General features: G+C 31.6%; 1 protein-coding gene across 1 annotated transcript in view; it reads right to left on the bottom strand.

Moving 5' to 3' along the window:
* Window positions 1-12: 12 nt before the first annotated feature.
* The window catches only part of LOC106078862 (neural proliferation differentiation and control protein 1-like), a 51,020-nt gene continuing 36,929 nt past the window's right edge, over window positions 13-14,103 (bottom strand). The window contains exons 4-7 of the mRNA XM_056041879.1: window positions 13,941-14,007; window positions 5,335-5,499; window positions 4,752-4,851; window positions 13-3,930 (exon numbers count right to left, since the gene is read on the bottom strand). Of these exons, the coding sequence (XP_055897854.1) occupies window positions 3,805-3,930; window positions 4,752-4,851; window positions 5,335-5,499; window positions 13,941-14,007 (458 nt within the window). The 3' untranslated portion in view covers window positions 13-3,804. The remainder of the gene's footprint in view (window positions 3,931-4,751; window positions 4,852-5,334; window positions 5,500-13,940; window positions 14,008-14,103) is intronic.

Below are 14,103 nucleotides of genomic sequence, written 5' to 3' on the forward strand. Positions count from 1 at the left end.
AAAACACTTCAATGAAGTTTGGAAATTTTATTTCATATTGCTGTCACTAATTTCAACATTAGAAAATAAATGACCCAAAAAATGTTTAGCAAACACTTGATTAAAACATGACTGGAATCGTACTTACAAATAAAATACCTGAAATGAAGGGTAAAAGAAGACATGCCTGAATAGAAACTAATAGATACTTTAAGTCCATTACTGAAATATAAAAACAAACTGTGGCAGTGGGCTATATGTACAGGGATTTAATTTACAGATGATTTCAAGGCTCAATTTTTCAGCCAGGAAAAAAAATAGACAAATATGTTTAAACAAAAAATTTTGTGGAGCTTAAAAATCAATAAAAGAATATTGTAATATTTGGAAAATTAAATGCAATGTTTTGTTTGATAATATACATATCACTGCCATCTTATTCAACCATATTAACTGACAAGACTGTTGTCTTGGAAGCCTAATTTTTTTTTTATTCCATAGCAATATGAAAGAAAATTTTCTGTTTTGTGTTTTTAAATCAACTAATATTTAATAAACATAGAGAAATAAACAATAATCACTGGACAGTAAGACAGTTTCACCAAACAATAGACAGAGATTTCTCTAAAAAATAAACTTTGGTACCTGTTTTAATAAAGAGCACAGTAGTTGGATCATTCCTGAAAGATTTCATCCAAGTAGCTTTTACCGTTAGAAATTTAAACAAATGTATAGAATCTTTTTTCTTTGTTTCCTATGAAAAATCAAAAACACCTCCCTTTTTCCTTTTTCAATCCTATCATAGAGCTGTAGTTCATAACTTTAAAAAAATTAAATAATAGTCTGACAATTGTGGCACAATAAAAGCAGAATTCTGTTGAAACTGGATCTATGACAATTTTTTTTGTACTCTGATAATATAGCAGCTTTGACTATGTTGGTATCTTTGCTTATTGGCTGTATTGATATATTAACTTAAATAAGACTGATGTTTTATGGATTTAAAGTTTTGTCTTAGACTTTCATTTGTTTCTCAATTTTAAATTTGATTAATATAAAATAGAAACACATTTTGGTTTTAAATTTTCTAACAAGGAAATAAGACAAAGACTCAAACTCTTATAAAACAGGAACACACAGATGATACAATTTCTCTAGATAGTACAAAATCATTAAAAAAATGAACAAAACTTGTATACTGCAGCGAAAAAATCTGAACCATTTATTGAACTTAAATTATATTTTATTTCTTCCTACCCAGCATTGAAACAAATAATAGCCTGTAATGATAGTTTGAACTTAGAACCTTTGTTTATATTTTTCTGTTTCAAATGTTCCCATGAGGAGACTACATAGAGAAAGTAAAACATCAACACAGACAGGGACAAACCAATTCTACGCATGGTAATCACAACATTGAACCCAAGAGGCATGACATCACAGTACAATGTGTTGCTACAGATTATGTACAATATGGTAATGGAGACAGATCATGACGTGTGAAACCCTCAACAAATGAAATAGCGTCAATATACTCAAGTAGAATGTGACTGAAGTCATCAGTAATACTTAAAGCCCTACTTTTGTACACATTATTAAATGCAGCAATACGACTTTTGTCACAAATGATACAAAATGGACATTTCAACTCAACAAATGTGAAGCTCTCCACTAGCATGGGATTAATGTTAATTTGAAACTCATGCAACAATAAAAAAAAAGGTTGGTCATTTAAGAAGAATATATAAGAATTATTGTATTCAGAAAATGTAAATGTATAAATATATATAATTTAAATTGCCATTAATTATGGGTATATGTAAAACAAAAAATGACTTGAGTAAAGTTTTTGAGTATAACTTGGAAAGTTACTAATTACTGATAAAATATATAAGTGAATTAAGCTGGCAATTGACAGAGCAAGAAAATGAAAACCCACATTGTACCAGAGTATATTAGCTAATTCAAAACTGAAAAAAAACAAAAAAACAATGAGAACTGAATCTAATACAATCCAGTAATTGAAAAACATGAAAACAAAATGATACCAATGAATGGGGTGTATGCAGATAGTCTGAGTGATCTGATGCCAGAACAAAAAAACTATTTAAAAAAATACATCAATACAATTTACCACAAATTTTGAATGAATATTTTAAATCACAGTTGATGAGCTAAAACATTGTCGACCAATCGTACAACAATGATTGGTCTACAATTTTCTATACAAGATATAACACCCTATCACCAAATGGAAGTCACAAGTTAAAAGTATGGACTTTTTAAGTTGGGAGAACTTAAGAGCAAATGAAAGAAAAACAAAAAATAATATGAATTATATGAGGAATAGAACAAAAAATAAAAGATCATTAAGAGTTTTAAGGAGGGAGAATAAATACAAAGTATTTGTCTGGGAAGTAAATAAATGTGTGTGTATAAAGGTCGTCTCAACGGAAAGAAAAAGATATAAATAGATTCCACTTGTAAAAACAAACTGAGGTGAAAATCTTGAGCAAGTTTTTCGAATCAGAAAAATTTTGAGAACAAATATAAAAATCACAACCAGTGGGTTATCTGTTCGTGCCAAAAATTTCTTAAAGAAATATTTTTTCCTAAACATAAAATAGAATGGCCAAAAGTTATCACTTCAACAGGAATGAAATGGAAATAACAAATTGAAAACAATCAACAAGCTTTAAAACAAAACAAAAAATCTCCTACGACCTAATTAGGCAGGATGTAAATGTCTTTCCTAAAACCTGGCCTCTTATCAAGATAAAATTCCTTGAATCCATGCCAAGACACAATGATACTGAAAGTTTGGTAACTAATCCAGAAAAAAAAGTATCACAAAAAATTTCAGTAAAGATAAACAATATCAATTGATACAAAATAAAATACAAGGAAAAATTTTTTATAAGACTAGATATTTCAAACAGAAGAAAATGCATTTTTTTTCCTGTGTAGTGTGAAAAAATATTTTCATTTGGTCCCAAAGAAATGTTTCATTTCAATGTAAGATTTAATAAAAAAATCTGAAAAATAATGTCATGGACACTATGTCACTGGGATAAGATGAAGTCGCAGATCAAAGTTGTCGAGCAACAAAAGAAGAAACAATGACCCAGATATCCCAAATATAAACCAAAAAAAAAAATTCCAATATTTTGACTAAATAAAAAGCATTAGTTAAAAAAAAAATATATAAAAAATATCTATAACATAAAAAAAAATGTTTTAAAAGTTAAGTATTGTTAACTGGCATAATTCAAAGTTATCAAAACAATAATTGAAGGGCTGCATTGACAAGTTCTGTAAATAGCTATAAAGTTCTGGGAGACTAAGCCACAATGTAGAGTATAAAAATACAAGTAACTGATAAAGATGACTCACATTTGACTGGGGATTAAATCTATAGCAAACAGAAATGTTTAGAACTTAAGATCTTCAACAAACTACTGACATTAAAATTCACATTACTCACAGAAGTGGTTTATTTGATGTCACAAAACTGTCACAAATCAATACAACACAGCCCTATACAACAATGTCATAAGAAAATAAAAACAAGACATTTGAAAAATACTAAAACTTTTTTTTTTGAATGCCAGATAATGGCATCTATTTTAATTCATGTTTTTTTTTTTCCTTTATACATTTGTTGTTATCAAAAAATGAAATCAAATTGCAATGTTCAATGACAGGGTAGGTAAGTATGAACTAACACTTTGACTTCACTAGTTTCTACCTTTTGACCCAAAACCAGGAGGAAGAAATGAGGGCAAATGTGGAGAATGCCAGCCTGGGAGAGAGAGGGGAGGACTATCACTGATTCTCTTTGTCTACTGGTAACTGTTCATGACCATGAGGTTGTCCTGTTATATCCTGGCCAGGTGTCACAGGCGTCTCATCTCCTCGGAAAAGTGGATTCTTCACCTCCATTTCTCCTGTCTGGAAATCAGAACAAAATCATTGAACACATACTAGTAACCTTACTTGTTGATGACATCAAACTATATTTCTACAGTCAAGTATCATACTATAACCAATATTTTCATTAAGAAAACATACATTTGGAACTAGATATTTCTGTTTCGCCAGATGCTAAGAACTGGTAGAGTACAGTAAGTAACTAATCTCAACTCTGCCCATCTCTATACCTGAGACTGTTCTATGGGAAGTTTTTGAAATTCGATGGAATAATCTTTAAATCTGAAGGAACACCCAAAACATATAAATAGCAATAATGCAATGGCCTCTGTAGCGAGGATCTGGAGTTGAAATCTTGGTAATAGGTTGGACTTTATTTTTTGACTGAAGAAAAGAACTTACCTACTTAGGGGTTTACATACAATTTTCTATGGTAAAGTAAAATGGTTTCCATACATTTTAAATGTTAAAATTAATTTTTAAATATTTGATTTAAATTGAGAAAGTCTTGATAGTGAAATAGCTTGATTTTTTTATTCAATGAGCTACCAGGTGTTGAACTGCATATAGACAAACTGCTTTCATTTTGTCCAAATGTTTCAATGCAGTCTCAACTTTTTTCTAAACTACTGCTTTCTTATCAGTCATGTACTACATTATGTTTATATTAGTAAATGTTACTTGTTACTTCCAACAAAAGATAACTACGTCCTACGCATTAAGGGTATGTTAGTTTTCCTGTCTAGCTCTTCCTCTGACGACTTAATTTTATTTATATATGATCTTGAGCAAACATTAAAAATACTAAATGAATATTTCCCAAGTCAAAGTTTTATTATTACCGGTGCTAAACCTGGACATTCATACACTGTGTAGTCTCCCTCTACATTGTCTTCCTCTGAGTCATCATCTGAGGCGTCATGCTTCATGTCACCATTTGCTCTGAAAGATAGTTGGCAGTTATATAAAAATAAGAAAAAAGTGACAGATGCTTCCTGCTAAATATTTTAAATTTTTATAATGATAATGCAATGTTTCATACATACATTTTTTTTAATGCTCTATAGACTAAATAAATATTTGACTGATTCATTTTTTAGTGACTTAAAAAAAAAGGGTAATATTTTTTAAAATCTCATCATAGGGCTTTACAACAAAGTCAAAATGAGTCTTCTTTAAAAAAAAAATAGAATTTTTTTAAAATTTATTTTCTGAACTATATCCATAGAAGCAACAACAAAGGATAATTATATGACTAAAAAAAAAAATCAAATGCTCAAATGCAAAAGTAACTAACTTAGTTAATCTCACTCATTTCATAGTAGAAAATAATAGTGAACAAAAAAAGTTAGAGCACACTTCTTGGGTTTCAAGCTCAAAGTAAAAGTCAAAACAGAATGTTTACAAAACAAAACAAAATCCTACTTTTCCATGGCTATCATCTGCTGCTTCTGATGTTGATAGTGATACATCTGGGCACTCTGTGCAAGTTTTCTGTCCCCAGGAGAAGGAATTCTCTCCTTTGTTGGTCCTGTAACTCCATACGCAGGATATTCAACATCACAAGCTGCTTTGGCACTCTTCCTGAACCTTTGAGGAAAAAAAATGAAATAGACATTCATATGAGTACTTTAACATTTTAACATGATCTAATTTTTTAAATAACTATAGCATTTAAAATACATATAATACAGCTACATTTAAAATAGTTGTCCTATGAAAAAAATAAAGTATAAAAACAACATTTAAAACAGAACAACAACCCCAAAACAACAACATTGAAATACTAAATGAATTATGAGGTATACAAAAAGTAAAAACAGACATATAAACTTCATTGTTCCACTGACAATCCAATCATTAAATACAATTCAACTATCTCATGTAAACTTCACATGTAATGTTCAAGTGAAACTGGAATGTATATTTTGTTAGCTATAGTTATGTGTAATGCACAACTTGTTAGACACACTTTCGCATAGGTAGAAAAGATATAATTATTATTAAACAAGATCCCTAGAGAAGTCAGGTGAAGATGATGAGTGAGTGTCCATGTTTGTATTGGCTGAATAGATCTTGATGTAACCATGATGACAATCATTGCAGTGTAGAGAATACAAGTGAGTGAACAAACAATGTAAGTTCTTTTAACGTCAGAGACAAGTGAAAGAAAAATGTGTTTAATGTAGTTTTAAAGTGAGAAAAAATAGCGTGTTTAAAATGCTGGATATCTTGTAATTGTAATCATTTTGCTTCTATATACATCTTCATTTAAGTTGAAAGCTGTGTATATTTGTCAACAACAACTAAGTTTAAAAAAGAAATTTTCAAGTTTATTTAGGAGTTTAGTTGGACTATTGACCTGTCATCACATCAACATTGTCATTGAATATTTTTTTAAATCATATATCACATAAGATAAATTTTAATGTACATCAATCCTCACAGTTCCATGCTGGCCAGACTACATTTGAATCTTTTACAAAAGACAATAATTCAAATATTCTTCCAGATAAAGAAACATGTTTAGATTAAAATCTATCAAATGAAAACTAAATTTGTCAGTCTAATTTGAAAGCAAATAATGTCAATCTATCAACACAAGCACGCCAAGGGACAAGTAGCAATCAGTCCTTGAAACATTGCTAGAAATAAAAACAGAACAAGAAAAAACTTTAAATGAACCTGTTTCACTCTCCAAGGTACAAAACACAATTTCAACTTATTAATGAATAACAGCACAGCACACACTCACACATTTTTCAGAGGTCATAATTCTAAATCTTAGAAGGCAAGGTATATATCTATATATAAAAAAAAAATGGAGTGTCATGTTCATGAGTACATTCTGCACAGTGGCCTAAACTGAAACCTTAATTACCACAAAAAAAAAAAGGCAGCTAGCATGACTAGTACATTCTTACAGTGTTAAGAAAGGGAACAAATGAGCTTGTAACATCCCATTCAAAACATGTAGGATGGGTCAGTGTTTGTGAAAATACTTTCAAAAGGAATGGAATGCTAGCAGAGTGTTGAGGCTCAATTTCATAAACCGATTCAGTTGTTTCGTTTTATTAATTATACTAATTTAGCTTATCTGTTTCATGTCATTATACTTCTGTTATGTGATGAATCTTGTTGGATTTATTCAAGAAAAAAAAACAACCTATTTCAACTTGTAAAATATTTTCTTATGCGCTATATTCATTAAGAAGTTTGCGTATGGACAAAGAATCTGCTAAAACCAATCATTACAACTGAGACATGTAAAACGCAAGGTAACATAAAGCTTATGAGATAATTAGAGTGCTTGTTGAAGGCTTGTTCATATGAAAATGCTAAACTATTAAAGCATTAAAAAAACTTTTTTTGTTGCAATTATAAACCTTTTCTAAGTTAGTTAGATCTTCCAGCTATATCCAAAGTATTTATTCGAAATTGAAAACTAATTATCTTCTATTAGAGATATCTTCAATTATCTTCTATTTGAGATATCTTCAATTGAAGAACTTACCTCTCAAAACGTTCAAATTCTATTATACGAGAGACATTTACTTCAATAAAGATTGCCATTGTGCATTCAGTGTCAAATAAACAAGACAGTAACTTCAACTAGATCTCTACCAGATAATAAGAGTCTCTTGTATTTAGTCCAGCAAGGAATCAGTCAGGATGGTTTGAGGCATTCACTTAAACATGCAACCAATACAAGCCGAAAACAAAACAAAGTTGCTGGAAAAGTTCAAAATGAAGGCAAGATAAAACAATGCAAGCTTACCAGGATCTGAAACAGATTTTAAAAAGAACAGGCTCCTTAAAAGACATTGTACAGCCAAATGTCTTAAGTTTTTTTAAATTTAAAATAATGCTTATACTAGGCCGATTATAATCAGATAACAATCTTTACCAAAATAAAGTACATTTTCAAGATAAGGAATTATCTATAAATAAAGATCTAGATCTAGTTAACCTAGACAACAAAGCATTATTTTAACTACTTGAATCTTTGGGACACAAAATGAAACTATTGGAAGCAAATACCACTTCTACTAGTGTAACCTACAAACATGTTACCTAAATAGATAGAACTAGATCTATCTGAAATGCTAACAATACCAAAAATTATTCTACAAACACAAAGTCACCGAAATCGAAAAGAGCAGAGGTGTAGAATGTCTGAAAAAAGGCAATGTATTGTGTTAGTTAGCCTTATTGATTGGCCAGATGTTGCAGTGGACAAGACATTACTTCATAGCTTAGTTCTATTGTGAACCAGATGGATGGTAGAGGGCAATCAATATCTTCTATCACATCTCATGAAATCACACCGAGATTTTTTAGTCAGATTTATTCAAAGTAAGTCATGAGACCTTTCAAAATTTAAAAACAAATACAAGTCGGAAACGTAGAAAACATTAGCTGAAAAAAAAAAAATACACATAGACGCACATATACACAGAAATACATACCATATACTGTTAAAAACCCCCCCAATAAAACTGTTTAAAAGGGAAATAACCAATTGATTTTTTAAAAAAGAAAATACCACAATGAGTTTTGTCCCCTTGCATAAAAAAAAATAGTACTTTTATTTGTTAAAGATTTTTTTTAAAATCAGTGCTCCCATTTGATAGCAATCTAAAAAAACATCTGCCTGTGTAAAAGTTTGCAATTAGTAAAAAAAACACTGCAAACACACACACACAATTAGTCTACAAATTTTTAGAGATTCACATAAAAACAGAAATAGATGTTATGAAATAGATGTTACGCAATGAATATCATGAAATAGATGCTCTGAAACCCAACAAGTGCCACACTGAAGATCAATGAGGTGCAGATATTACTTTTTGTAGTGGAAAAAATAAAAAGCTCTTGGATTAAGGTGTGTAATTAAAGTGTTAAAATCATGTACTAAAAATGCTAGAAAAATTTTGATCATTAGAAAAAACCTTCCTATTGCACCTAATGAATAAATGGCAATGTCTAAAATTCTAAACATTAAGGTTGAGTGCAGTGTTTCACATGACTATGCAAAACTCTATTGCGACCTGCATATTTTCCCCCATCTTGTACAGACAATGCCACTGTCCGTCTATTTAAGTTTTCTCTCCGTCTTCTGCACCTGTCTTCATTAATGGTTTTTATATTTGTCACGTGGCCTTTGTGAGAGCTCTCCAACTAATGCAAAAAAATTTCAACTAATTGACAGAAACATGCAACTTGAAAATATGAATTTAGCTTAGCTTGAGAAAGGTGGAGCGGTGGCGGAGCGGTAACGCGCTTGACTTCCGAACCGGGGTCCCGGGTTCAAATCCTGATGAAGACTGATATTTTTAATTTCGGGATCTTTCGACGCCTCTGAGTCCACCCAGCCCTAATGGGCACCTGACATTAGTTGGGGAAAAGTAAAGGCGGTTGGTCGTTGTACTGGCCACATGACACCCTCGTAAACCGAAGGCCACAGAAACAGATGACCTTTACATCATCTGCCCTATAGACTGCAAGGTCTGAAAGGGGAACTTTACTTTTTTTTTTTAGCTTGAGAAAATATGTATAAAATGTGTTTGGTTTCCTTGACATACAAAGTAGAGTCTTTATCATACACAATCACAATAAATTAAAGTAGATGCCCTTGCTTACTTAAACTAGTAGAACTACACAACAAACATTAGAACCTAGTTGATTCAGACATTTGTTCACCATTTCTTCCCAAATCCCTAACAACCAGCATATCTTGATATTCTTTAACTGCTTCATTTGTTGAGCCTTTTAATGCATTTAAGTAAATATAAACAAAATAAAAACAACAGTTATAGCACTTGTTGATACTTATAATTAAAAAACGCTACATAATGCAGTATATTTCATTTTAAAAAGCTGATGTTTTATTTGAAATTCTAATAGGTACATTGTTATACAGTGTGTGTGTGTGTGCATGTTTCTGATGCAAACAGGAGTAAAATTAAGACAGATAAATAGTTCTGATTTAACCATAAGTCCATCAGAAGTGAGGTTATAAATAGCTTAGTGAAAGTAGATGCTGGAGTACAAGCCAAAGATGAGTAGTTTCATGTGAGCGGTCATTAGTGGAGATTATTCAAGGTATTACTATTATTTGTGTTGCTACACACAACTACATTGAAGTCAAAGATGTCTATATCCCTCACAATTATTCTCATTTTTGTTTAACAAGACGTTTGTTCAAGTTTTATTTGTGTTCTGCATTTAAACTATAATATGCTACAACAGTTTCGTTGGACTAGCTGTCTGGAGCTACAACCCAATGAGTGTGAATCAACATATAGACCAGGGGTGCGCAAATTATGGCCCACGGGCCACATGCGGAGTGCCGGAGAGTCTGCGGCCCGCAGACACCTACAAAAAAAAAGATGTGCCCACAATATAGACATATAAATATGCAAATATATTAAAATATCTCTATAAATTATTGAAACTGTCTCATTATAAAAAGTTTCAAGTAAACAAAGATTAAGCTATACTTCAATACACTCAGTCTTAGTCACAGACTCAGGCCAGTATTTATTCAATGCTATGAAGAACTGTGTTGAGTGTTGGGTATGCTTGGAACAAGATGACAAAGTGTAACAACTGAAGGAGCTCAAGCTTTGACTAAGAAAACCCCTTTTTTTTTTTTTTTTTTTTTTGTTGTTTTAAAGAATATGCCAACCATAAACTCTAAACAGGAAGGTTTGCACAAAGCTGAATAAAATATCATATTATTGACCCATACAATATTGTGACCACAGTTATCAGAGCTAGGAGTCTTAACCACAGGCAGTTCCGACAAGTACTTGAAGATTTAGAAACAAAATATTCCGATGTATCCGTAGGCTTAGCATGGGCAAAGTAATGAGAAGAATATAAAATCTCAAGGAAGAAATTTGTATGTTCCTTGAAGGACATTGACTGTGACTTTGTTACCAATATTTCTAATGAAGAGTGGAAGACAGAGATTTCATGTTTTCATGGCATCTATTGCACTGAGTTTTTTAAATATGCAATGTAAGTGCAAGTTAAATCTTTTCAAACAAGGCTTTCCAATTTCTCCAGGCAAGCAAGTGAAAATAGCTGAACTGTGAAACTATTGCCAGTGAAATGGTTAAAAGTACAAGACTTATTTTAGATTCCTTAATTATGGAATTTATAAAAGCAAATTTGAAGACGCCAAGAACGAGTTTTCAATACCATCAGCTCACCATTAAACGCTGATACTGATTCAGCTCCAAAGAACATAATTCGATGCAAATTATGACCTGAAAGAGAAGTTCCATTCAGCTCTTCCACAGGAGTTTAATGGGTGCCAGAAGCTGTATTTCCACACTTTGTGCTAAAATTTCACATTATTTGGGTAAACATACATTTGTGAACAAACATTTTTTTTGTGGAAACTAGAACAAGTGTAATCAAAGGTTGATGTTGACTGACTGTAATTTGACAGCAGTCTCAAGGATAACAACTAGTAAACTAGTTCCACAGTTCTGGAACATTACAAACGAGTGTAACTAAGTGCATACAAAGTCATACAGTATATCATAAAAATTCTATTTCCTACATAGATCACGCTCAATAGCAAGAATTACCAAATGTTTCAATCTTTCTACGAGAATTGTTGACCTAAAGTAATTCTTCATTAGTTTGAAGCTTCTTTCCCCACATTCCACAATTATGTGTATTGCATAATGCCACTTTTTTCAATATTGAATGACACCTCAAAATGACAATTTTTGTCTATATATTTCAGGAGATTTGTATGAGTTTTCAAAAGATTTTAATAATTTCCTGACATTTTCAGGACTTTTTAGTATATTCTGCGATTTCAGGAGATTTCCAGGAGCTCCTGGTAAATCAGGAGGCCACAGGAAATCTGTTATAAGCTATAAAATGCTTTAATTTAATAATTTACACCTAGAATTAGCGCGGGCCCTAAGGTCGGCTCTGCAAAATAGCGGCAAATGCTATGCCCTGGGTCAACTAGTGTTTAATAAAGGGATAGAATAGGGATAGAACAGAAAACCATTCTGATAAAACTCTTTACCTTAGAATAACAACAGGGTACCAAATGTTAAAAACTGGCCAGGTACTGGCAGGTCCTATGAAAGTGCGGGCCCTAAGGTCCGCTCTGTAAAATAGTGGCGTAGGCTATGCCCTGGGTCAACTAGTGTTTAATAAAGGGATAGAATAGGGATAGAACAGAAAACCATTCCGACAAAACTCTTTACCTTAGAATAACAACAGGGTACCAAATATTAAAAACTGGCCAGGTACAGATTTCAATGTACCTAGCACACTCCACCTTCCTAAGCTGTCTACTAAATAGGGATATTTGATGACATTTGATAGAATGTAGAAAAGTTTGTTTATCATTACATTCTGAATAAAAAGTATGCAGTAGTAAAAATTTGCAAAAATTGAATAAAACTATAAGCAATCAGCCTATTTGTAGCTGCATTTATTAATTGACTCAATAAACCAAGAAATCCAACACCTTTGAAATGGTTAATTATCATAAGCTTAGATTTACTTTGATTACTTCCTACAATATACTCAATAAAATATATTGACCAAGATCACACCTGCTGTCAGAATGACTGTAACCATAAATGAGTTTTGGTTCCAAGAGGTTCTCATCCTCTTTTAATAATGGAGCTGTGCCAGTGTCAGACTTGGACTTCTGCTGGTGTACACCACATACTTTACAAACATTGCGCAGAGTTTTTAATAATCCACAGAAACACATGTCAACACTTCTATAGTGATATTCAATATCCACAGTAACACATTATATGTCCACTTCTATAGTGATAGTCAATATCCACAGTAATAAATTATATGTCCACTTCTATAGTATTAGTGTAAAATGTTGTATGGTGACCTAAATAGTGACATTCAATAGTCACAAGAACATATATGGTGCCTTATATAGTGATATTGAATATTTACATTACATGTAAACCGTGTTAAATACTACTATGTAGTTCCAACAACAATACTAACAAGCTGTAATAATTGATAACAATAAATTACTGATGCTGTTCAATACCAGTTCAAAGAAACCTATTTGCCTTCTTTTATTATAAGGCACATTGTGGTAGAAAAAAGTCATGATAAAAAAAAATCTAAGGAAAACTGCAAAGTACGCTCAATTAGTTCAGCAGTCAAAAGTCTGAATCGGTCAGGTGTGTTGATGTGAATATAATTAGATGGAAAAAACTGAAATGTTTTGACTTTGTTTTCTCAACAAGAAAATAAATTTTTCTTTGAAGGTATTTTTTTCTTCAACAAAAAGTTTCAACCTCGCTAACAGCAAGACAAAAATACAAAATATTTTAAATAATTATGTGAGAATACAGAGTGTATAAATTTAATCTCATTACCAAACTTGTTTTTTATTCAGTGCTTGCTTAGTAATTTTGACAAGGATTCTTATCTTATATTACAAATGTTATGTCAAAAGAGAAGATAGTTACATACTACAGGTATCCATGCATGTTAATCAGAGACTTCAACTCTGCTAAGTTGTGGGTTTTCCTGGCTGACTCAGGCAACCCATTTTATGCTCTAATGGCTCTAGGTAAGAAAGAGCACTAGTAGGAATTAGTCCTAGCATATGGAATGATCCTTTTTCTTTTGTATTTCTTTGAGTATTTTTATTAGGTTTTGTTATTGTAGTTGTAAATTATAGTTCAGTGTTTTATGTATTATTGCTTTGAAGTATTGTAAGAACCCTGTTCTGCAGTGGGTGGGTCTATGGCTGCTGGCACCAGTGCACTATAAAGAGACTACATGAATGGAAAGTGAAAGGTAAAGGGAAAGTGTGTGATGATTTATGGTTGTTGATATTTGCCTTGTTTCAGAATCAGCTTATTAAACTTGTATTGTCATAGTTCTCATGGCGTTGAGTTGCCTGACAGAGTGGAGTTGCCTGACAGACGTTACAGTATATTTTCATTCGGAATAAACTGTTGGTAAAAAAAAAAAAAAAGAAATGTTAAAACCTGGTGACTTACTTGTAATAACATACACCAGCAAACATAAGCCCAATAAAACCAGTGGATACAGCAACTGCTATGATAACTGGAAAGAGATAAAACACAGACACAAAGAAATGAAAACTAAATTAATATTTCTTTTTTTTTGGAAGCATTTTATTTCCACTTTTAACCTTTATTA

Source organism: Biomphalaria glabrata, chromosome 9 (genome assembly GCF_947242115.1).
Source record: "Biomphalaria glabrata chromosome 9, xgBioGlab47.1, whole genome shotgun sequence".
NCBI classification, from domain to species: Eukaryota; Metazoa; Mollusca; class Gastropoda; family Planorbidae; genus Biomphalaria; species Biomphalaria glabrata.